This window comes from Dipteris shenzhenensis, chromosome 13 (assembly GCF_047967505.1).
Source record: "Dipteris shenzhenensis isolate YYH24624 ecotype China chromosome 13, Dip_SZ_1.0, whole genome shotgun sequence".
Taxonomy (NCBI): Eukaryota; Viridiplantae; Streptophyta; class Polypodiopsida; order Gleicheniales; family Dipteridaceae; genus Dipteris; species Dipteris shenzhenensis.
Window position 1 is genome coordinate 18,974,542 of NC_141608.1, and position 25,432 is coordinate 18,999,973.

Sequence of the window (25,432 nt, forward strand, 5' to 3'; positions counted from 1 at the left end):
CGCCGTACGGGCCGTACCGCCCTGTACTGCTGCATTTCCACCGTCCATACTGTTAGAGTACATGCAGCTCGCCGTACATCTGCGCCTCGTACTCCGTACTGCAGGTGGTCGCCATCAGCTTCTGTACAGCACTGTACGACGTCCGTACAACGTACAGACTAACAATCCGACTGTCATACATTCCATACATGCTGCTTTCGTATATTCTGTCGTACAGTCGTCCATACACTGTACGGATTCCGTACAATGATTGTACACCGACAGCTCGTTGCAAGTTCAAGGTATCCGTACATTTCCGTTTGCAGGGCCTTCTGTGCAGGTTTCATTCCTGCAGGCACACTTGCAGTTGGTGTTTTGACAAACATTGTTTGCAGATAGCCATTGTTTGGCTTAGATCTTGAAGAACTTTGGGGCTTTTGCAATTACACTGCAACTTTGTAGTGAAAATTGAGGCTTTTGCAAGTAGAGTGCAATTTGTGCAACATTTGGGGCTTTCAGATCATTTGCCCTCTTTGGTATGCAATTTCCCGCAAGAAATTGGGGCTTTTGCATTTGGGTTGCAATTTTGCAGGTAAAAGAGCATTTTGGAAGTTTGCAAGCATTTCTGGACTCAGTACGAGTCAATTTGCAGACTTTTGCCACCTTTTGCAAATTCTAGTTGCAGATTTTTGGGCATTCACCAGAGCATTGAGGTGCATTCTCAGCCTTGGATAGGCTCTGGCAGTATTTGTCACTGTGGGCAGATTTTCTTCGCAGGTTTTACTTGTGCATTTGGCATCCCAGAAAGGGATTTTACATGGTCAGTTTGCTCTGTTTTTTGAGTTTATAGGGGAAAAATGGCTCAGAACAACCCCAATGAGGTGTTCGGAGTCCTCACATAGGAGGATAAGTTAGATGGCACCAATTACTCCTTGTGGAGTTTCATGGTTCGCAATATCTTAGTTGGCAGACATCTTTGGGATTATGTCAATGGAGATGAAGCAAGACCAAATAAAGTGGCAACACCTATCACTCCTACAGCTGAAGGCAAGGATAGAGGTCAAAATGCAGCACAAGTAGTTGGAGCTGCCGCTCCAAGAGCTCCCACAGCAGAGTAGAAAAGATGGGACTCTAGAGATGCACAAGCTCTTTCAGTGATTTCTCTCTCTGTCAAGAGATTCGTTATACCTCACATTAGGTCATGCAAGACATCAAAGGCAGCTTGGGAGATACTAGAGAGTATGTTTGCAGAAAGAAATGATGCCAGAGTTTTCTTTCTGAAGCGAGAGCTTTCCCATACACATGGATGAGGGAGATTCCATGAATTCTCACCTCACAAAGCTTCAGGACTTGAGGGAACAATTGTTGAATATTGATGAAGTCGTTTCGGATTCACAGATGATCATCACCACTCTGAATTCTATTCCTGAGTCCTATCTCGATTTTCACACCTCGCTGAATTTGTCATTGAGGGGGGGCAGCAATCGTCTCTCTTTTCACGAGTTGGTAGAACTTCTATTATAGGACGAGCAGACACGAAGAAATATGGCAACCCAGACTGGCGAGCATGCCATGCTTTCCAAGTTCAAGCCCAAGGGGAAAGGGCTGCAAAAGCAACATGCCAATCAGCCCTCACATCAGCATAAAGCTGATTCAAGACAGCACTCTTATAAGGCTAAGGGTGATGCAAATAAGCAGAAAAAGAAGGGCATTTGTCATTACTACAAGAAGCTAGGTCATTATATTGGTGAGTGCAAGAAGCGCATAGCTAAAGAGAAGAAAAGGGATTCAAGTATGGCTGTGTCAGATGCATCAGCTCCTCAAGATGGGGGAGATGTTGCAGCCAACTTTGTGAAAGAGCACTATGCCTTTCTGACTCGCACATCAGATTTTTCAGTGGGTAGTTCAAATGCAACAGCCACTTATGATGATGATCCTTATGCTTTCTGGACTTGTAGTTATGATCCTTCAAAGGATGCATGCTTACTCAATGTCAATGAGACACTGAATACTTGGTATTTTGATAGTGGTGCTTCAAAGCACATCACTTCCAAGAAGAGTCTTTTTGTATTTTTGCATCCTCCACCTACCAAAAAGAAGGTGACTTGTGCAAATAATTATTCTTATTCAGTGTGTGAAGTGGGAGACATTATTCTCACATCCACTGATGGCACACATTTCAGAATTTCAGATGTTATCTATGTGCCAAGCATAAAGAAGAATTTGCTTTCAATGTCCTCCCTTAATAGAGGAGGATTTCAGGTTGTATTTGATGATGATAAGTGCGCAATGAGAGACAAAGAGAATGCCTACGCTTTAATGTTGTCTTGCACTTTGTATCGGGGTCTTTTTCAGCTTGATTTATATGAAAAAAGATCCGATCTTGCATAATCAGTGAGCACTCCCACTGCTGCAATGCAGAATGCGGAGTTATGGCATGCCAGGTATGGGCACATGAGCTATGGCAGCTTAATGACACTTCAGAGGCATGATATGGTTGATGCATTGTCTCCTTTAGAGTCACCTCCTCCTCATGCATGTGAAGGTTGCATCCTTGGCAAGATGCATAGACTTCCTTTCAAGAAGGATGGTGTAGTGAAAGCTACACGAAAATTACAGCTTATTCACAGTGAGGTCTGCGGTCCCATAAGGACACCTCCTTTTGGGGATTATCTTTATTTTGTTACATTCATAGATGACTTCACCAACTACACTTGGGTCTATGGTCTCAAGGCAAAATCAGAAGTGTTTATGCATTTCAAACGCTTTGTGGCTATGGTTGAGAATGAGACAAGATTCAAGGTGCAAACACTTCGCACTAATCGAGGGGGAGAGTATATGTCTCATGAATTTGAGGCATTTTTTAAGGAGAAAGGTATCATGCATCAGCTTACAGTGAGGCTTACACCTCAAAAGAATGGCAAAGCTGAGCGGAAGAATCGCTCTACTATGGAGATGGATAGATGCATGCTTGCAAGTAAGAAGTTGCCTCACAGGTTTTGGCTTCAAGGCCTCATGTTTGCAAACTATATTTTGAATCGGGCTCCCACAAAGGCTTTAAAGACAATCACTCCCTATGAGGCATGGCATGGGAGAAAGCCTTCAGTGGACCATTTCAAAGTTTTTGGTTGTGTTGCATATGTCCACGTGCCTGTGGAGTTTAGGCACAAGTTGTCAGATAAGGAACTTAAATGCATTTTTGTGGGGTATAGTTCACAAAGCAAAGGCTATCGTCTCTACAACCCTGCTTCACGCAAGATTTTTGTTAGTAGAGATGCTATATTCTCTGAAAATTCAGCACATACACATGCTGAATTTCAGATTCCAGCTTCTTCAGATGATGTGTTTGGGGGGATGCTTCCTATAGCATTTGGTTCCCCCGCTGAAAATCAAAATTTACACCAACCTCCTCCCGATCCACATGCCCCGATTCAGCCACCGGCTGATTTTGTAACTCCACAAGGTGTGGATGAAGTTGTCAGGCAATAGATTCAAGAGATACACGCAGCCAAAACAGTCCCGAATTGGTTGCTTTAGACTCTCAGGGAGATTAAACTTGAGGCCCCATTGCCTAGCAAGACTCGTAGTGTAGGCACGCAGGGGGAGCTCTTTCAGTTGAGACAGCTTATGCAAGGACTCTTCTTGATGAAGAGGAGCCTGACTCTTTTGAAGAAGCAAAGGATAACGTGCATTGGATGCATGCCATGCACAATGAGTTGCAGTCCATTGAGAAAAATCAGACTTGGGATGTTGTGGATTTACCACCAGGTAAGCATGCCATTGGTACCAAGTGGGTTTTCAAGCTACAAAGGAAGCCAGATGGGTCTATTGACAGGTACAAGGCAAGACTGGTTGCCAAAGGCTATGCACAGAAGAAGGGCATAGATTATGAGGAGACTTTTGGTCCTACATCCCGGATGATCACCATACGGTCAGTGATTGCAATGGCTGCAAATTTTGTATGGAATGTCCATCAGTTGGACATAAAAACAGCTTTCCTTAATGGGGACTTGCAGGAAGAGGTTTATGTCAAGCAACCTTCTGGATTTGAGCTTTTTGGCAATGCACTTCAGGTTTGCAAGCTTAACAAAGCTTTATATGGGCTGAAACAAGCCCCACGTGCAAGGTATGCCAAGATAGATGCATTCCTAGCAAGTAAGGGATTACACAATAGTCCCACGGAAAGCACCCTCTACATCAAGAAGGATGGGGGGGATATTTTGGTCATCACTCTTTATGTAGATAACATGCTGCTCACAGGGTCAAATGAGGATATAATTGCAGATTTCAAAGCTGAGTTGAAGCCGAATTTGACATGACAGATTTGGGCATGTTAAATTTTTATTTGGGGATCCAGTTTATACAAGATAAGTGTGGCATCGTTATGTCTCAATCCAAGTATGTGCAGAAGCTCCTGGATAGGTTCAACATGCATGATTGTAAGCCTATTGCCACTCCCATGGATCCGGGGCTGAAGCTTACTATGTATGATGCAGGTGAATCAGTGGATGTCACACTTTACAGCCAGGCTGTTGGATGCCTCATCTACTTGTGCAATACACAGCCCGATATTCAGTATGCAGTGTCTCAGGTGAGCAGATATATGCATAGCCCAAAGACAACACATTGGCAGGCTGTAAAACACATCTTCATATATTTGCAAGGCATAAAGTCTTTTGGCTTGATGTTTCCCAAGAGGGGTGACTTGCAAATGCATGCTTACAGTGATTCAGATTGGGCTGGAGAGACTGATTCCAGGCAGTCCACTAGTGGTAATTGTTTCTTTTTGGGCAATGCTTGCATTTCTTGGCTGAGCAAGAAGCAATCTACAGTGGCTACTTCCTCATGTGAAGCTGAGTACAGGGCAGCTTTCATAGCAACAGTTGAGTGTGTTTGGCTATGACACTTATTCGCTAATCTTTGTCTAATATTGGAGGGTCCTTCTCCAATTCTCACTAATAGTCAGAGTGCTATACCAGTGGCAAAGAATCCTGTGTTTCATGCTCGCACGAAGCACATTCAGGTTCATTATCATTATGTCATAGAGAAGTTGTATGCAAGGGAGATCAGTATGATCTATGTGTCAACACATGACAATGTTACATACATCTTCACCAAAGCACTTCCAAATGAGAAGTTTGAGGCATTTCGCAATGCCCTAAACTTATCTCCTTTTGGTAATTGATCACTACCTTGTATACCACATTGGCACTGCAGGGGGTGTTAGAATTATTATTATATTCTAGGCAGTGGCCAATGTAATGTAATAAGGGGGTAAGGGGCACTTTTCCCACTTGTAGGTTTTTTCTCCTAACCATAGTCTAATCTCTAACTACGGTTAGTGATTAGATAGGATTTTGTCACTTTAAAAAAACCCTCATCTCTTTCATAGTACTTCACTTCACTTTAGTACACGTTGGGGAGTGAACTACGTTCAGCTCACTCTCTCCATTTTGCTCACTCTTGCTCTTGCTTCATGTTTTCTCACACCCTCTGCTCTCACACTCACTCCACAGTTTCACTTGAGTTTTGAGTGCATCATTCTTTCAGTTCATATAGTAGTGAGCATTAGAGAGAGTGAGTGAGGTTATCTCCCTATTATATTGGTATCTGACCTACAATTTTCTTTTTTGAGATAGGGAGGGTCAGTCTAGGGACAGCCCCACTATTTATGGTATAAACAAGATCCAAAAAAGACCCCATGAGTACAAGTGACAAGTCCACCACGGGTGGGGGTGAGGAATCCGCTTCCCAAACCCTGTCACCACAGATTGCTACAAAAGCTCCAATGCCATGATAGCCATTATGCAAACTATGATGCACATCCAAGAGTCTCTTCAACCGCATGGTTTAAGCCCCAGAAATGCCGGATGATCGTGAAGCACGGAGCTAGAGAACACGAAAGACGAACATGATCGGGAGGCTTAGGAGGCCAGGGAGCTCAAACAGAGTACAGCTCGTGAGGAGAACGAAGAACGGAAGCGTAGTGCTCAGGAGGAAGGAAGACGGGATCAGCAACTCCTCATTTCCCTACTCCGTCCAACCCGTCGTCTTTCCTGGGAAGCTCAACTTCAATTGGTACGACGGTAAGCAAGAACCTTAAGTGTTGACTTCATGGCTCAATCAGTTTCAAATTTACTTTTTAGTTGTGCCTATGAACAACAACGAGCGGTGCATCCTAGCACCCATGCACCTCACAGGCAAGGCGGTTGCCTGGCTCAAGTGGCAGAAAGACCACTATTATGTAGACGAGGAGGCACCTCTTTATAGGTGGACAAAGTTTGTGAAAGACATCCGATCGCGGTTCCTGCCAGCCAAGTACTTGGACACTCCTATGAGCTAAGCCAGGGAAACACCGAGACTGTGAATCATTACGCCAACTAATTTACTCAAGTATTTGTACAGTTGCAGCTGAGGAAAGTCAAAAGTTGAACTTCGAGCTCATGCACAAGGGTCAAGGATCCAAGCAAGTCAAACATAAGAAGTCCCAGGATTCCACGCCAGGCAATGGTAGGAATGGGCAACAAAAGAAGAGCTGGATGGCAAAGGATAGCAACAAATATGGCAGGTACTTGGATGCAGCGACACAAGCAACCTATTTCAAAGAGAACCGATGCTTCCACTGCCATGAGCCACGTCATAAGAAAGAAGATTGCCCACATTACCGGAAGCTTCGAGCAAAAGGAGCCACATCAAGTGGTTCACCCACAGCTTCAACTCCTACGGGGACAACCTCAATGGTCATCGAGGAGCTTGAAGATCAGCAAAAGGGGTAGCCTCGTCAGGTTCCCAACATGTTTCATTTCTATGGTCACGTAAGTGGTCACTAGGTCCTTATCCTAGCAGATTCAGGCAGCTATGAGGACATCATCTCCACCAAAGCAGCCAAGAAGGCCCCGTTGCCTCTCACGCCAACGGATTCTATTGCCTTCAATGGCATATTTCTGGGGCAACATACAGGTATCCTCAGCCACTCTGAAGGTCTCAGGATGGTACACAGCCAGCCATTCAGGGTCACACCTACTCAGGCAGCAGACATCATCTTGGGAACACGATGGTGGCATCAGTTCGACAAGCTTATCAGAACCAAGGCTTGGATGTCAAGATCCCAGGCCATGGGTCCAAGTTATTTCTTGGCTTAGAGGTGTTCCGCCTCGACCTTTGATTTCAGTAGTTTAGAGGGCTCGAAAAAAACAGAACAGCAAACAAAAGGGAAAGGGGTGAGGGAGCAGACACCAGCCAGCCAAGGAGGCCATGTGCAAAGGAGGGGGGCAACCTCGAAAAGCAACACATTGGGGGACTGGGTGGGGTGAGGGGAATAATAACAACCTGAGGGAGGAAAGGGAGCTGGAAAAAGCCTGTGGGCTGTTCCAGCCCACAAAGAGAGGCCAGGGGTGGTAGTGTGGAGGATTGGGGGGCAGTTGCAGAAGGCGGCTGTGAGAGTACAGCAAAAGTGCACTAGAGGAGTAGGAAGGACAGAGCAGGGAGGCAGGAGGGGGAGCAGGAAGGTGGTGGAAGGTTGGGCGGCCGAGGTAAGAGGGATCCAAGCTATTAGCAGGAGAGCTCAGGAGGAGCAGCCTACAAAAATGTTAATTTGTCATGCAACTGTAATTATTGCAAAGAACAAAAGAGCTCTGAAGAACTACTTGACATGCGCTCCCAAATTTAACATCATAGAACAAATTGATATATGTGAAGTCTCGACTCCAAGAAGTCCGCTAACAATGCTTTAAACTATACACGTTACCATACATATAATGGGCTTGCTGCTATCACATCCCTATCCACGCTCTAAGGGCCAAACTTTCTGTAATAGGATATTCACATACAAATGTCAACTTTTGCATTTGACATACGGATTGCAATTCTTAGAAAACTCGGAGCAATGCACCTGTTACAATGGCTATATTTAAGGCCTGATATTATCCCAATACATGCCCAATGATATCTTTGAAGAAAATTTACTGTAGAGAAGCATGCACTTTACAAAAAAACGTCCCAAAAGGTTGGAGAGATTCAGTTGGGCAGATACACTACTAAAAATAGAAGCTTTAGCAGATAGCCGGTCAGCAAAGCACATTAAAAAATAGAAAGAAATGATGTAGGGCAGCATGCTAAGTATAAGGAGCACCTGCCTTGTAGACTTAACACTCAACACCAATGCTTTTTGTTCTTACACAAGGCCTAGATGTATATTGAAGCCAAATCCCTTCAAGGATGGAATTAGAAATCCAGAACACCTACCAGAAATTCAATGTGGAATCAGCAATTTCCCAATCCTGGCTTGGATAAGCTACACACCTGACAAGAAGTAGGAGTTCACAGCAAGTGGAAAACTTGATCAGTACATTTAAAAATGCTGCCTGAAAGTCAGATACAATATCATGATGATCCCCAAGATGCAGCTCTTTCTAAATTCTTACATTGAATGTCATAAGCAAGAATCCAGAGCGCATCATTAGTTTTTTGCCACCTCATTAGCATACCGAGCCTACCTAATAATCTTCCTCTTAAAGAAGAAAATGGTTGTAAACAAGAAAAGTCTGCTCTAATACCAACGCTGAGATTTTTCCTTTCCACATTCTATAAGAATTCTTGGGTACTGAAAAAATTGGTGACCTTGACTTGACTGCACATAACAAACTCGGGTCAATCTATTGAGACAGGTTTCTCACCTTAAAAGCGCATCTGTGAGGGAAAAAGCTTCAGGACTGGCCTCGGCAATCAGCATGGGTGCCTGTTTAAGTTCACGGTTCAAATTCAAGACAGTAAAATAGAATCAAAATCCAATTCAATATCCTTGTTTACCTCAATATAAAGATCAAAAGTTCACAGGGTACATAGATAGACATGTTTTCATCTGGTAGATGCATTATTGTAGCCTGACTAGACACATAGGAACATATAGAGCAGCCATGTAAAGTTGTACTACGTGAGACTACAATCCATTCCCCCCTTGTTCATCATATTAAGAACAGGGATAGAACTTTACTTCTCTGTCTCTCTCTTTATTGATTTGTTTTCTTTAAAAAACAAACAATTTAATGCTGAGAATATACAATCTTCATGCCTGAACCATAGTTTGACATCACAATCTGCTTGAGATCCTTGGTTATCCAATGGCACAACCCAACAGTAACTGCAAGTGCAGAAGAGGAAGCCTATCATACCGCCTGACCAAGCTCTGCCAGAAAACAAGCAAGTCCACCAATCATACGCTCATTTCTATTAGCAATTGCTGGAAGCAACAGACCCTCTTCAATTGGGAACACCCTGGAAAGTAGAATTTGTGGTAAAGCCTGCATCACATAACATAGTAGAATGATCAATAACACGTTTACTGGCACAGACCACCTGCCTGCACCTAATGCACACACCTAAACAATCTTCCACACCACTTCACAATAGAAAATGCCTTGGGTAAGAGCACCATGTTAGACCAAACTGCAGGCCTTTCATGTTAGTTAGAATCATAATCCCTTGGAAGTTTGGTCAAAGTAAGCTGATTGGACCGGATCGATTGGACCGGATCTCTTCCTTCCCCACCATAACTTGCCACATACTAAACTTTATGTTAAGCTCCTCTTAATCCAGCCTGAATTCATGGCAACTTCTATGTTACAAGAATGTTACAAAGCAAGCATAGACTGGAAACTCGATCTCACCTCCTCGATGATGGCCCGTAGAGTGAAGATGTGGTCTAGAGAGTGTTGTCTCCATAATCCAGCCTGTCCTAAAGTGCGCTACCCATGTGCCTCTATGTAGGTACTAATCTCCCTCTCTAGTACCGACCCATAAATCTTGGCCAGTGTGTTGCGAATCACGAGAGTCCAAAAGTTCCCAATATCCATGGGATCCCCAGCTTTGTGTATCGGCACTATCAAGCAGTGGGGAAGCCGTGGCATATAGCATGGTTGAACATCTGCGCTAGGATTGGGGTCAAGGCCTCCTGTTCATGTGCAAAGTGCTTGATCCATAGCCCCTCGTGGTCACGGGCTCTCCTGGTATGGAGTTGGCACAATGCAAACTGCACATTCCATGTGGTAAACAAGTAGGATCTAGTGGGCCTGGGCAAAAGGACATATCGTGTGGTGCATGGGCTCGGACATCATAGAGCGATATGGTGCAAGCTTGCCAAATAGCTAGTTTTGTGGTGGATAGATGGCTTCCCCTCTAAGAGAAGCTCCAATGCAATAATGGAGTCCCCTCCTCGAAAAGAGCAAATCACCTCATCCAACCTCTATGAGAGTAAAGCCCTCCTATTACAGTGTAATAAGACGGCGTCAAATCCGTTGTGCCTCGGACGTCATCAAATGCCCCAAAAGCCTGCTCTCATATGAGGTGAGATCTCATCTCTCGGCACTCAGCATCAAACCATGGGTTCAGGACATCTTCCCAACTGGGAGATGTGCTGCGGAGAGAGATACATATTTGTGTATGTGTATATGAAACTCCAAAATCTTGACACCCTATCCAAGATGCTCTATCTGGATTGCGCCTAAAAGTATAGGACTAAAGTCCAAAACAAATTACCAGTATATCCATTCCCTTGCCTTCAACAAGGGATGCTTTTAATTCATGATAAGAAAGGATGTGTGTCATACTCAATAGTTGACCAATTCTTTTACATTTAGCAAGACCAATAATCGACCAATGCTTTTACTCAATAATTGACCAATTCTTTTACATTTTGCAAGACCCCCAAATGTAAAACATGACTTTGTGATCTGAAGTATTTGCAATGGCTTGCATACAACAATGCATAGTTAGAAGCAAAATTGGTAATAAGTTACGATTTCGATACCTCATGTCGGCTGACAAGTTCAGTAAGAACTTCAACAGCCAAGTCAAATGTGGCTGGCACCTGAAGAACACAGAAATATTAATCTGAATCCTCGTCGGAGGATTCTTTTGCACTTATAGAAGATCCACATCATTTGGCATGTTCTCTTGCAATAAATTATATAGAATATGCTCACAATTTCCAACCTGCAACGAATTATATATGAAACCCAAAAGAGGATGTGAAGGCACACTGCTTTGAGGAATCTCCAAAAAACAGCCAACCCTGACCTATCAAAATGTTCAGACAGATAATCAAACAACTTACCCTTTTTTTAATCTGGGAATTCAAGAAATTCGACATTTTTGAACATACACTATAAGGAGAGTAGGAGCACACAAAATTAATGATAGACCAGAATGAAAGTAATGGTACATAACCATACCATATACCTACCCAACTCAGCAAGCTCCGTAAGACCTTTCTATGCCTGTCATGCAGTTGCAGATTTTCAATGGTATGATCTTCTGTCTGCCGCAATAAGAATTCCAACACAGCACCTGTATGTGACAAGAGCTGGTTCGACAACACAGTACTCCATATCAAAATAATAGCACACATTACCAAAAATGGAACAAAATTTCAAAAGTTCCCAAATCTGTTTAATGGTACCGTAAGCTATTAGCCTAAATATAATAGGATGCACAACATATATGTACTGGCAACGCCTTATTTATCACTAGGTTTCTGAATCCAAAACCCACATGCTTATGAAAGCAATTGAATGATGGCACAAAATGTTGTCTCGTGTGATATATCAGTGTACACAAGCATGACCTCTAAAAAGCTTGCCTTATTGTTGGCTAGCAAGTGTTCTGAATGAGCTGTCAAGACTCGATGCATTGTGTTATAGGGAGCCCGTACAAATTAAGGCCATAATGACAATCGACATCAGATCCCATGAAGACAAGATAACAATGGAGGCCACAAAGACAAGTTTAATGATACCGTAAGCTATTAGCCTAAATATAATATGATGCACAACATATATGTACTGGCAACGCCTTATTTATCAGTAGGTTTCTGAATCCAAAACCCACACACTTATGAAAGCAATTGAATGATGGCACAAAATGTTGTCTCGTGTGATATATCATTGTGCACAAGCATGACCTCTAAAAAGCTTGCCTTATTGTTGGTAGCAAGTGTTCTGAATGAGCTGTCAAGACTCAATGCCTGGTGTTACAGGGAGCCCGTACAATTAAGGCCATAATGACAATCGACATCAGATCCCATGAAGACAAGATAACAATGGAGGCCACAAAGACAAGGTGGCATCGCAAGCCATGAACGTGACATTAGAGGTTCTGAAGTGATGCTAACTTCTGCCATGAAGTCAGAAACCCACAGGTTCTAAGCCCAACAGAAGGACAATCTCAAATTCAAGCAAAAGGACCCACACATGGAGAAGTTATGACACCATGGGGAGAGCCAGAGCATCCACAAGGCCACTCAGACGCATCCACAGAATCTGAAAGCCATCAAAGGAGCCAAGCACTGGAGCATGGTGGCTCAGGAGATGCAACCAATGGGAGTTTGGAGATGTACTAAAAAGTGACTGGTAAGCTGCAAGTGGATGTGACTAGAGAGGATGAAGACGAAGATGAGGGAGATGACCAGATGATTGTGACTGGTAAGCTGCAAGTGGATGTGACTAGAGAGGATGAAGACGAAGACGAGGGAGATGACCAGATGATTGTGATTCATGCAGAGCGTGGCTTCCCTTATGTCTTGGGGGACTCCCCAGTTTTGTTATTCGCGCCCAAAGCTTCTCTCTGGGGACCGTGTGAAATGTCTTGAAGTCTACAAAGTAGCAATATAGAGCATTGTGTATACCCATTGCCCCTCCTGCTACTACTCTTATTGTGACTAGGTGGTCCACTGTGGAATGCATGGGCCTGAAACTATTCTATTGCCTTGTTCATAACTATTGTGAGCGTCTCTCTTGTTTTCTGTCCCCCCATTTTAACATCTCTATGAGGAGGCTTGGACAAAAAAACGTGAGGCAAGCAATGTGGTGGCATCAATCGTTATAAAGGTACATCGTCAATTGGTAATCCGAAGCGATTTGGTTTATTAATACTTTGCTTGTTTAGGAGATACAGACAGCAAGAAAGAAGCACTTGGCTCCCCTAGAGTTTCCATTTGCATATACAGAATACATCATCCAAACTATCTACCGAATTGGGAACCCTCCAACCACATCACTAAAGGCCATGGTATTCAACACCTAACTCAAGATGGACTATACAAGAGAGAGGCTCATAATGAGCACAACCACAGGAAACCATTGAGTGCATGGGTATATGGCCGTGTCTATAGTAAGATGATAGTTCTTCTGTGCACATGTTTAGGCTCAAAAGGCAAAATCTCTCTTCTTTGGCATGTCCTAGTCCACATTGAGTGCCTACGGATTCACATGTTTTCAAGTTTCATAAAAGGTGAAAGCAATGTCACCCCTTATTACGCCAGCGAGGTTCTCCAATATCTGTTAGAATTATTGCCATATTCTAGGTAGTGACCAATGTAATGACAATAAGTGGGTTAGGGGCACTTTTCCCTTATTAGAGGTTTTTCCCCCTAACCACACTTAGGATTCCTAACAACAATTAGTGGTTAGGATAAGGTTTTGTCACTTAGACAAAACCTTCACACTCTTGTATGTTGTACACTCTCTCACTCTATTCAACATGCGTTTTCCATTGCTCTCACCCCCATTTCCAACATTTGCTATCAGAGCATTCCGTACCAACCTACCATACTGCTGTCAGCTCCAATCGTCCGTACAGCCGTTGTCAGTCCGTACCACCCCCATACAGCTGACTTCGTACCAGGCCGTACTAGGTCGCAGTACGCACACTGTCAGGCCGTACCACCGTACAATACCTGCAACTGTACAACCAGCACGCCATCCCGTCCGCACAAGCTACATACAGCCGTACGTTTGTACTTTTTCAGGCTTTGCAAGTGACTTGTCCGTACCATTGTCCATACAGCAACTACGTCAGTAGCATCATACAGTTTGTAGACCACCGTACAGCTGTCCCCATCAACGTACCTGCACCGTACGTACGAGCAGTGCCATACAGCTGTGTCAACAGCTGTACATCTGTACTGTACCCTACAGCTCTCCTCTTCCGTACAGGTTCTTTTTGCTGGGTCTTTTTGCAGGTTCACTCTGCAAATTTTGAAGTGAGCACGTGCATTTGGGTCAGCCAGTGTTTGGCTGAGATTCAAGCAGATTCGGGGACAAATTTGTGCACATTTGGTGCAATTTTTGTGAATTGGGCATTTTGCAAAATTTGGGTCGTGCCCGAATTTCAGCTCAATTTCCCCCTTGCAAATTGGGGCTTTTGGTTTTGCACTGCAATTATCTGAAAATTTGGGGCTTTCAGATAATTTGTCCTCTTTATGATGAAATTTCCCTAAAGAAATTGGGGCTTTGGGCATTTGGATGCAATTTTGCAGTGTACAAGCTGTTTGGCATCTTTGTAGGCAGTTTTAGACTCAGATTGAGTGACATTGCAGACATTTGCCATTTTTTTGCAGTGGTATTTTGGCAAATTTCGGCATTTGCAGGACATTTGGGTGCATTTTGAGCCTCTAATTTGGCTGAGACAGAAAGCTGTCACTGTGGGCAGACATTTCTTGCGGATTTGTGTTGTACATCTCTACTCCCAACAAGGAAAGTTAATTGTCAGTATTTGCTGCAATTTATTTGGCATTCATGGCCCAAAATAATCCCAATGATGTTTTTGATGTCCTCACACAAGAGGATAAGTTGGATGGTACCAATTACTCTTTATGGAGTTTTATGGTACGCAGTCTTTTAGTTGGCAAACATTTATGGGATTATGTCACTTGGGATGAGACAAGACCAGAGAATGTGGTTGCACCTGCCACTCCTCTTCAACAAGGTGGAGGAAGAGGTAAAGGACAAGCACAGGGTGCAAGACAAGCACTAGGTGCAGTTGTTGCTCCCACACAAGAGCAGAAGAGATGGGATTCTCGTGATATACAAGCACTATCTATGATTTCTCTTTCTATTAAGAGCTTTATTATTCCGCATATTCGGTCATGCAGGACCTCTAAGGCAGCTTGGGATATTCTTGAGAGGATGTTTGCAGCCCGCAATGATGCAAGAGTTTCATTCCTGAAGAGAGAGTTGACTCATACTCATATGGATGAGGGTGACTTATGTCTGAGAACCTCACCAAACTTAAGGATTTGCGAGAGTAATTGTTGAATATTGATGAGATCATTCCACATTCAGAGATGGTTACTAGCACTTTGAATTCTCTTCCTGAGTCTTATCTTGGCTTTAACACCTCATTGAACTTGTCTTTGAGGGGGGGTGGCAACCCTCTCACCTTCCAAATTCAGAGATGGTTACTACCACTTTGAATTCTCTTCCTGAGTCTTATCTTGGTTTTCACACCTCATTGAACTTGTCTTTCAGGGGGGGTGGCAACCCTCTCACCTTTCATGAGTTGATAGGGCTTTTGTTTCAGGAAGAGCAGACATGGAAAAATATGACCACACATGTAGGTGAACATGCCATGTTTTCCAAGTTTAATAAGCCAAGGGCAAAAGGGAAGAAGCATACAAATCAGCCTGCAAATCACTCTAAGGCTGATTCTGGAAAGCCTTCACAAAAGGCTAAGAGTGATGCAGAGAAGCCCAAGAAAAAGAGGAGATGTTATTACTGCAAAAAGCTAGGTCATTACATTGACGAATGCAGGACAAGGCTTGCCAAGGAGAAGAAGAAAGCTTTCGATATGGTTGTCTCGGTGGTAGAAGAGGAATATGCCTTTTTGACTTGCAGTCATGATAGTAGTATGATTGTCCCTAATGTTGCAGCCACCTTTGAGGAGGAGGATTATGCTTTTTTGACTTGCAGTTATGACCCTTCTAAGGATGCATGCACTTTCAATATCAATGAGACATTGAATAATTGGTATTTTGATAGTGGTGCCACCAAACATCACTCCTAGGAAGTGTTTTTTAAATTCTCTGCATGCACCACCCGCTGGAAAAAGGGTGTCTTGTTCAATGATTCTTCTTATTCAGTTCGTGGTATTGGTGAGATTGTGCTTACAGCCACAAATGGCACAAATTTCAGAATTCATGATGTGCTTTATATACCTCGAATCAAGAAAATTTTGCTTTCAGTGTCCTCTCTCAATAACAGAGGTGTTTCAGGTTGTCTTTGAGGATGACGAGTGTGTAGTTCGAGATAGAGAAGATGATTATGCCTTGAGACTATCTGACACACTGTTTCGAGGTCTTTTTCAGCTTGATGTTTTTTAGAAAACACCAGATCATGCAGTTGCAGTTTCTACTCCCACTGTTGCTATGCAGAATGCGGAGTTATGGCATGCTAGATATGGGCATATGAATTTTGGCAGTTTGACTTCAAAAGTTTCATATGGTTGATGCTTTACCTCCTTTGGAGTCACCCTGGCCTCATACATGTGAAGGATGCATACTTGGCAAGATGCATAGGTTTCCCTTCAAGAAAGATGGTGCAGTAAGAGATGTCCGCAAATTGCAGCTCATTCACAGTGTGTCTGTGGTCCCATGAGGACTCTTGCCTTGGGTGGTTACCTATATTTTGTCACATTTATTGACTATATGGTTTGAAGGCAAAGTCTGATGTGTTTCTCCATTTTCGACATTTTGTTGCCAAAGTTGAAAATGAGACAGGACTCAAGGTATAGACACTTTGCACAGATAGAGGGAGGGAGTATATTTCCCATGCATTTAAGGCTTATTTATTGGAAAAGGACATTCATCATCAGCTTACAGTGAGGCTTACTCCTCATTAGAATCCTTCAGCTGAGAGGGAAAATCGCACTCTCACGGAGATGGATAGATGCATGCTTATAAGCAAGAAATTGCCTCACAAATTTTGGCTTGAAGGTCTCATGTGTGCCAATTATTCTTGAATCGTGCTCCCATGAAGGCTTTGAAAACTATGACACCATATGAAGCTTAGTATGGAAAGAAGCCTTCAGTGAATCATTTCCATGTTTTTGGTTGTGTTGCATATGCCCATGTGCCCAAAGAGTTTCGTCATAAGCTGGAAGACAAGGCACTCAAATGCATTTTTGTTGGGTAAAGCGCGGAAAGCAAAGGATACCGTCTCTATGATCCTATTGCTTGCAAGATCTTTGTTAGTAGAGATGTGATCTTTTCTGAAAATTCAGCAAATACACATGCTGAATTTAATATGCCAGCTACTTCACAATCAGATGATGTTTTTGAAGGGCTGATACTAGAGCTTATATGCATGCTGAAAATCAGGATTCACAGCAAGTCCCCGTCGTTCCACATGCCCCGATTCAGCCCCAAGCTGATTTCGTTCCTCCACAGGCAGTGGAAGATGCAGGTTGGGCAGAAAAGGACAGAAATACAAACAGCAAAATCAGTTCCACATTGGCTGCTCCAAACTCTCAAGGAGAGTAAGCTTGATGCTCCTTTGCTTGGCAAAACTTGCAGTGCCACAAGAAATGAACATGGGAAATTTGCCGATTCAATCTTTGTAGGTACACTTCTAGATGAAGAAGAGCCTGATTGCTTTGAAGAGGCTAAGGATAATGTGCATTGGATGAACGCAATGCAGGATGAGTTGTAGTCCATTGATAAAAATCGGACCTAGAATCTTGTGGATTTGCCACTAGAGAAGCATGCCATAGGTACCAAATGGGTTTTCAAAGTAAAGAGAAAGCCAGATGGGTCAATTGACAGGTACAAGGCAAGGCTGTTTGCCAAAGGCTATGCTCAAAAAAAGGGCATTGAATATGAGGAGACGGTTTCTCCTACTTCAAAAATGACTACCATCAAATCACTTATAGCCATGGTTGCACATTTTGCTTGAAATGTACATCAAGGATATAAAAACAGCATTTCTTAATGGAGACTTGTTGGAAGAGTTTTATGTAAAGCAACCTCTAGGCTTTGAGGAATCGGGTGATGCAAATAAAGTTTGCAAGCTGAACAAAGCTTTGTATGGGCTGAAACAGGCTCCGCGTGCTTGGTACTCAAAGATTGATGCATTTCTGACCAACAAGGTCTCAATAATAGTCCAATTGAGAGTACCCTCTACATCAAGAAGGATGGGGGGGATATTTTGGTCATCATTCTTTATGTCGATGATTTGCGGCTGACAGGGTCCAAAGAAGGAAAATTGAAGATTTCAAGGCTGAGTTGAGAGCTACTTTTGACATGTCATATTTGGACATGCTTCATTTTTATTTGGGGATCCAGTTCATACAAGAAAGTCGTGGCATCATTATGTCTCAATCCAAGTATGTGCAGAAGCTTTTAGATCGGTTCAAGATGCAAGATTGCAAGCCTACAACCACTCCCATGGAGCCAATATATACCTAGATGAATCCAGGAACATTTCCAAACTCATCCTCTAAAAACACAACATAGTGCAGTTTCAATCTCATGATAGTCACTCACAAGGTTGAAAACCATAAACTCCATCATGCATAGCAGGGACTAGCTACTATGACATCCCCACTGACATCATCAGTGCCCAACAGTGGGTGTAGACCATACAAATCCACACACCCACACATACTTGAGCATCCATTTATACAAAGTCTTCGTACTGAGTTTCTGTCGGCACCCCATGGAGCCAAGGCTGAAGCTTACCATGTATGGTGGAGGTGAACCAGTTGATGTCACATTTACAGCTAGGCTGTTGGATGCCTCATTTACTTGTGCAATACTCGGCCTGACATTCAATTTGCAGTTTCACAAGTGAGTAGATATATGCACAGCCCGAAGACTTCGCATTGGCAGGCTGTAAAACGCATTTTCCGTTACTTTCAAGGCACTAAGTCTTATGGCTTGATGTTTCCCAGGGGGGGTGACTTGCAAATGCGTGCTTACAATGACTCCGATTGGGCTGGAGACTATGACACTAGGCAGTCCACAAGTCGTAATTGTTTCTTTTTGGGTCATGCTTGCATTTCTTGGCTAAGCAAGAAACAATCTGTTGTGGCTACTTCCTCATGTGAAGCTGAGTACAAAGCAACTTTCACAGCAACAGTTGAATGTGTTTGGCTGCGCCGTTTATTTCTTGATCTTCATCTTTCATTGGAGGTTCCTTCTCCACTTCTTAGTGATAGTCAGAGTGGTATAGCAGTTGCAAAGAATCATGTGTTCATGCTTGCACGAAGCATATTGAGGTAGCAGAAGCTTCACATGAGCTCCTCGTGAGCTCCTACCGCGCCCCCCCTAGCTGCCCCGCTGCCTCACCCAGTCCGCCTCCTCTGCTTCTGTCATGTGCACGGATTGGTATCCGACGTGTACTAGGTACACAAGACTAGCTCAGGTAGCCTGGGGAGGCTTAGAGCTAGGCAGGCTTGATTCTCGCGTTAAGTGGCAAGGGTACGAACCAGTTAGAGGTCTTCGCTATTTTTGGCGCTTGGGCCCGAGTCTATATAAGGGGCCCAGAGGTTCAGTTCTCAGAGAGCCGATGGGAGCAAGTTTCATTCCCAGATGCTAGGTCTGTTCCTAAATTGAGTCGCGGACGCACGACTGCATCATAGCGTAGCCCAAGGCCCAGCAGCAAATCCCAGGCTTCACATCGCCACCTAGTGGTATGGGACACCAAGCTGGTTAGGATCTAGTTAGGAGTTCGTGCCACTAGCTCAGCTCGTGGTTCGGAGGGGACATCTCTTGATTCGGGATCACATCTCGTAGATGTCATGGTTGGGTGGTGAGCAGCCTAATCAATTTCCTCACGTTGGTGTGTTCTTGTGTTTGCTTGCAGATCAGAGGTTTCAGGAGTGCTGGGGACGTGTCAGTTGGTATCAGAGCCAACTCCTGAGGTAGGAACTTCTATTGCGAGAATTTTGGACGATTTTTTCTCCAGGTATGCCCTAATTTCGAAATTCATGTTCAGTACCCTGCAAGTGTCTGCTGGTTCATCGCTTAAGGGAGGTGGTATTCGATTGGGACAGAAGGAAGGAGAGAGAGAGAGTGCAGGGTGATTTCGTTGCAAGAAGTGATAGGTTGAGAGAGAGGGAGAGAGGTGTAGTTAGGAGTAAGTAGTGAGGTCTGGGTAGAGGCGTCAGAAGGGAGTCAGGAGAGAGTGTGAGTTGGGGCGAACCAAAGGGGATCCCGCATGTCGGCTGGCTGCTCAGGGGTTGTGATGGCAGGTAGAAGGGGAGCATAGGAAGGTGCGCAACAAGATAGGGCTAGATCGCAATCTAGGCCAGTTGCTTTTCGGGGGGGCCTGGGGGCTTAAAAAAGCGCTACCCCTCCGTTTTTGGAGGGTGAGCTTTTGGAAAAGCAGGGCTTTACTAAAAGCCTGCTCTCCCGCTATTAGTACGGCCAAATTGCCTTCTCCCATAGCCTATAGATTGCGCAGAATTCCAGCCCCTCTACACCTTCACGCCTGGGAGCCAGAACACTTGTACGGCCTGCTACAGCACTTCGTACGGACAGCTAGGAGTGGAGTCCCAGGTTCAAGAATCTGCGCTGAATCGTCAGCTCAGCTCAGCCAGCTTACCTTCTTCATCGACCAGCTTTCCCTTCTTCCATCGCCTCCTTCTTGGCCAACTTTCACTTCGTTTCTACCTCCTAGCTCCGAGGCCACCTGCTTGTTTCTCTTCTCTAGCCTATCTTCTTTTCATATCAGATTTCAGTCATGGCTGATTCTGTAGACCCTGAGCTTGCAATAGGAAACTAGGATTTGAACTACCATGCGGAGGATGACCAGGGTCTCTACGATGATCTGATTACAAAAAAAGCCTTCAGTGAATTCACCACTGCTCTTGATGGAAAGTTTGAGCAGGTTAACACGAATCAAACAGGGTTGACACAGCAACTCCAAGGGATTCAGACTACACTCACACTTTTGACTAGTACTGTTCAGGCGCTCACGCATGTGGATGCCATGGCTTCAGTGTTAGGTCCGAACATCACTCCAGATCCTTTTCCCGGAGACCAGAAGTCTCGTACCAAGGAGGTTGTTGACACTTGGTTGCACAAGTGGCAAGTACACTTTCAGTTTCACCCTTATCCAGATGACAAGAAAATACAGCTTGCAGCGGGATTTATGTCAGGAAGGGCTTTATTGTGGTGGAAGGAACCCCAACCCAAGCCTGCAACATGGATAGAATTCGAAGGGGTCTTCAGGAAAGAGTTTCTGAAGAAGGAGGAAGATTACGATATCGTAGGCAGGCTTAAAGCCCTCGATATGTCCAAGCTGAATTTGACTTTTGAGTTTTATCTTCAGAGGTTTCAGGATTTGCAAACCAGAGCTACAAAGATGGATCCAGTGACCTTGTTAGGTTTCTTTGTGGATGGTTTGCCTGACTCGTACAAGTTACAGATCAAGAACAACAAATGTGCCACGTTGCAAGAGGCCATGAATTACGCGCGTATTTATGATGATACCATGGCCAGTGCAAAGGGAACCACAGTTGCCGACACGGGTGGGAAGAACAAGAGGAAGTTCTTCAAGTCTACCACTGTAACCGGGGAGTCGAAGTCTATAGACAACGCCTCCAAGAAACATTTGACTCAGGCAAAGAATGGTCGTGCCCGTTTCCTTCGTACCTTGAAGCTAAAGAAGAAAGGACGGTCGGACTTGAGCTGCTACTCCTCCCCGCTCCCTTGCTGCCCCCTCTCCCTCAGCCCTTCCCTCCCTCTCTCCCTTGCCCTCAGCCCCTCCCCCTCCCCCTCCCTCAGCCCCTCCCTCCCTTCTCCTCCTCTCCCTCTCAGCCCACCCCCTTCCCTTCAGCCCACTCCCTCTCCTCTCCCTCTCAGCCTGCGCCGCCGCCCCCTCCCTGCCTCTCAACCCGCCTCCTCCCTGCCTCTCCTTCCTCTCCCTTTCCTCCGTCGCCCCCGTCGCTCCCCCCGTCGCTCCCCCCCCGCTCCCCCCTCGCTCCGCCCCGTCGCCCCCCCGTCCCTCGTCACTCCCCCTCATCGCTCCCCCCATCGCTCCCCTCGTCGCTCACGTCACTCCCCCCGTCGCTCCCCTCGTCGCTCAGCTCGTCGTTGCCCAGCCCGCCGCTCTTCACTTCCCCACTTCCTCTCCCCACTGTACCCCAGGCCCAACCAAGGGGTTAAAGGGGGATAGTCGATATGGCCAGCCCATCCTCCCCTCATCCCCCCAAGCTTTACTCCGCCATGGTAGCCACAACCCCTGCTCCCTTCGACATGACGTACTCTAGCTATAAGATTCAACCTCCCCCGACGCCGACCAAGCCGCAAGAGCAGATTTACCATCTCCAGCAAGAAGTGCGAGACCTGAGGTCCCAGCTCACCCAAGCCCTAGCTCGTATTGCAACTTTGGAAGGCCCAGGGAAGCAGGAGATTATTGCAGCAGCCGTACAAACATGTAAAGCTGAGCCCCCAACATCACAGCTGATTTCCACGGTTAGAGAGCTCATCCAGGTGAAAGTGATAGCTGAACCCAAGGTTGACATCCAAACAAAGATCCAAGAACATCACCTTCGGAAAGAGAATGCTATGAAGATTCGAATAGGGGGAATACCCGATTGGCAGCACGAGGATGACACTTTCGAGGAGGCAATCGACAGAATCAAGGCAGCAGTCCCGGCCATTGATTGGTCAGCAAGCCCAACTGATGACAAGAATGATGATGAAGAGGAGTCTTCCCCAATTTATTTATCGCCTAGGAATGGACACGTTGTCATCACCTTCAACTCGAAGACACTCAGGAAGAGGATTCTACGACAATCCTATAAGCTGAAGGGGACAAAGATATGTTTTGCTGAGGAGCTTACAAGAACCCAACTGAAGAACAAAGCTACCGAGCTTGCTAAGGTTCGGGCAGCCAAGGAAGCAGGAAAATGGGCAGTATATCGTGACGGTCTTGCAGTGATTAGAGAATTTAAGACAAAATCTAAAGACCCTCAGTCTTAAACTGATGTAATGGCCACTCCATAGCCTAGTACTTAGTTCCTTTTATGTTTTATGTTCTATGTGTTTTGTTTTTTTGGAGGAATCTGATGATACTCCAAGGGAGGTTGCCTATGGCCCTCTCTGTACTGATGTATAAGCAGGTCTCTTTTGTCCCATAGACCTTTTTAGGTCTCCAGTGGACATTAATAAACTTTCTTTCTTTCTTTCTTTCTCCCTCTCAGCCTGCGCCGCCCCCTCCCTTCCTCTCAGCCCGCCCCCTCCCTGCCTCTCCTTCCTCTCCCTCTCCTCTCCCTCTCAGCCTGCGCCGCCGCCCCCTCTCCCTATCCTCTCCCTCTCCTCTCAGCCCGCCCCCTCCCTGCCTCTCCTTCCTCTCCCTCTCCTCTCCCTAGCCTGCGCACTCCCTCCCTCTCAGCCCGCCCGCTCCCCTTCAGCCTCTCAGCCTCTCCCCTCTACCCCTCCCCTCCTCGCCCCCTACCCCCGCTCCCTCCTCACCTCCTATCCCTGTTCTCTACCCCCCTACCCCCATCTTTTTCCTTCCTCATTCTCCCGCAGCATTTTTTGGAGCGGAAGGAGCCCCCAAAATTGTTAGAGTCGGCCTCCTCACTTCGATTGGTGATGGATATTCCGTCAGCCAATCCTACTCCACCTCCACCGGCCGCGAAAACTATTACTTTTTCTAAAGACGAGTTGCAGCAGCTCAAGAAGGATGTAGAGATTGAATGCTCTACCACGTTCCTAGCACGCATCTTCGGGTCTCACCCCTCTAGATCCCAAGCCAGAGACTGGATGCTTGCGGCTCTCCCCCTAGACCTCACTCCACGATTGTTAGATGTTTGTCTTCTGGGGCGAGGTTTTTTCCAGGTTGTTTTTGACACTCCAGAGGCTGCAAGCACTTTGCTCAAAGCTGAGTTTTAACACCTAGGACACTGGAAGATCTTCTTTGACGCCTTTGATATTGGTTTCGACCCAGTGGAGGCAGATAAGAAAATCTTTTCGCTCTTCATCAAATTTCCCGGGCTTCCCCAGGTTTACCATTGACTTCTTTCTGTTATTGGGGAGCATTTTGGCACGGTTACTGAGATCCCACCCCTCCCTAGGTTGCCATTGACTGCAGCAGAGGCAACCAAGGCTGATGGGGTACCTAGAGTTAGGGTCCTCTGTAAGGATCCTAACCTCAAGATGGACCACGTTATGATCCAACGCCCGGATGGTTCCTTTTTTCGCCAGAGAGTAGAGATTTCAGGCAGACAGGACCAGTGCAGGCTATGCAGGACCATTGGACACTTTGCCAGGGATTGCCCCAGGAAGAAGAAAAGGCCCAAGAAGCCCTCTAGTTCAGCTAACGCCCCATGGCCTCGACAGGGGGGTGGTACAAGTCCAGCACTTGCTCCTCGGCCTCGACAGATGGGTGGTACAGGTCCAACACCTGCTCCTCGGCCTCGACAGGGGGGTGGTACAGGTCCATCACCTGCTCCTCGACCTCCTACCTCAGGGGCACACGACGCATTCCAGTGGGTTCCGGTTCGTGTGCAAGTCCCTCCTTCAGTTCACGAGGGTACACTAGTGGACTCTGCTTCACCTCGAGCTGTCCCTCCAGTCTCACCTCGTACAGTCCGAGACACTAAAGCTTTGACCTCCTCCCCGGTTGCAGCTTCTTTCCTAGAACCAGCGGTGCCATACACTCTCCTTGAGGCATTAGAGGTCTTCGTGGAAGGGCAGACACAGGACCGAGAGCAGTCCTCACTTCCTCCCTTGGATAGGGGGAAGGGGATGGCTTACACTATTGATCCCCTTCCCTCAGAAGGGATCCTTCGCACTCCGGTGTCTGGCTTGGTTTACAGGAACTCATTTTCAGCCTTGGCAGATGATTCAGATTTCCCAGAGGAGGAGTTTGTGCCCTCTACTTTTTGTGAGCCAGTGATTAGGTTTCCTGTTGACTGGGCTTCTTCTTCAGGTGGCAGGGTTCTTTCCCCTTTTGATTTTCTGCCACTTGGTTCCAATCCTCGCTCCTCGAGCAGGAGGTCTTCCCCTGTTGAGGGGTTTGTTTCCGCCACTAGGTCGGGTAAGGTGTTCCACTCTACATCCTCCCGTCGATGAGGATTATTAGTTGGAACATACAGGGCCTAAGTGGAGTCCCACATCGCCGCCGTAGACCGCTGATCCGGGATCAGCTTCATCCAGGTGTTACTGGGGGTTCCATTCATATCTTATTTATTCAAGAGCACAAACTGGATTCTAGAGATTGTGCCAAGTCAAGCAAGTTGCTTTTAGGCCATACTTTTTGGTCGCCTGCCTTGGGCACCAAGGGGGGCACTTCTATTTCAGTTTCGCAGTCGGTTCTCCCCTTAGTTGTTGTACACGGAGTCATTATTCTCTCTAGAGCTCAGTGGATTATTCTTTTGATTGGAGGGCGTAGGGTTGGTTTCCTTATCCTATATGCCTCCAACATTAGAGGGGAACGTGTCCTTATGTGAAAGGATTTGCTCTCCTGGGCCCCCATTGCGGATTCATGGGTGATTGAAGGTGACGTTAACATGATTGAGTTACCGTCAGACAAAAAAGGGGGCAAAGAAGGAGGACTTCACTCTTTGGAGAGAGCAGCATGGGATGCCTTCCGTTTTCACTTCTGTGGCAGAGATACTTGGTTGGACGATGCCTTTCTTAGTCAACCACAGTCCCTCCTGTTCTCTTGGT

General features: G+C 45.6%; 1 protein-coding gene across 3 annotated transcripts in view; it reads right to left on the minus strand.

Moving 5' to 3' along the window:
• The window catches only part of LOC147895123 (ARM repeat superfamily protein), a 218,268-nt gene that overhangs the window by 150,811 nt on the left and 42,025 nt on the right, over positions 1-25,432 (minus strand). For 2 of the 3 annotated variants that reach the window (XM_087383592.1, XM_087383593.1), the window contains 6 exons: positions 11,219-11,322; positions 10,969-11,052; positions 10,784-10,843; positions 9,150-9,278; positions 8,655-8,716; positions 8,224-8,280 (listed from right to left, as the gene is read on the minus strand). In XM_087383592.1, coding sequence (XP_087239718.1) covers positions 8,224-8,280; positions 8,655-8,716; positions 9,150-9,278; positions 10,784-10,843; positions 10,969-11,052; positions 11,219-11,322 — 496 coding nt within the window. Of the gene's footprint in view, positions 1-8,223; positions 8,281-8,654; positions 8,717-9,149; positions 9,279-10,783; positions 10,844-10,968; positions 11,053-11,218; positions 11,339-25,432 lie in introns of all 3 variants that reach the window. The other variant, XM_087383594.1, reaches the window with a different exon arrangement.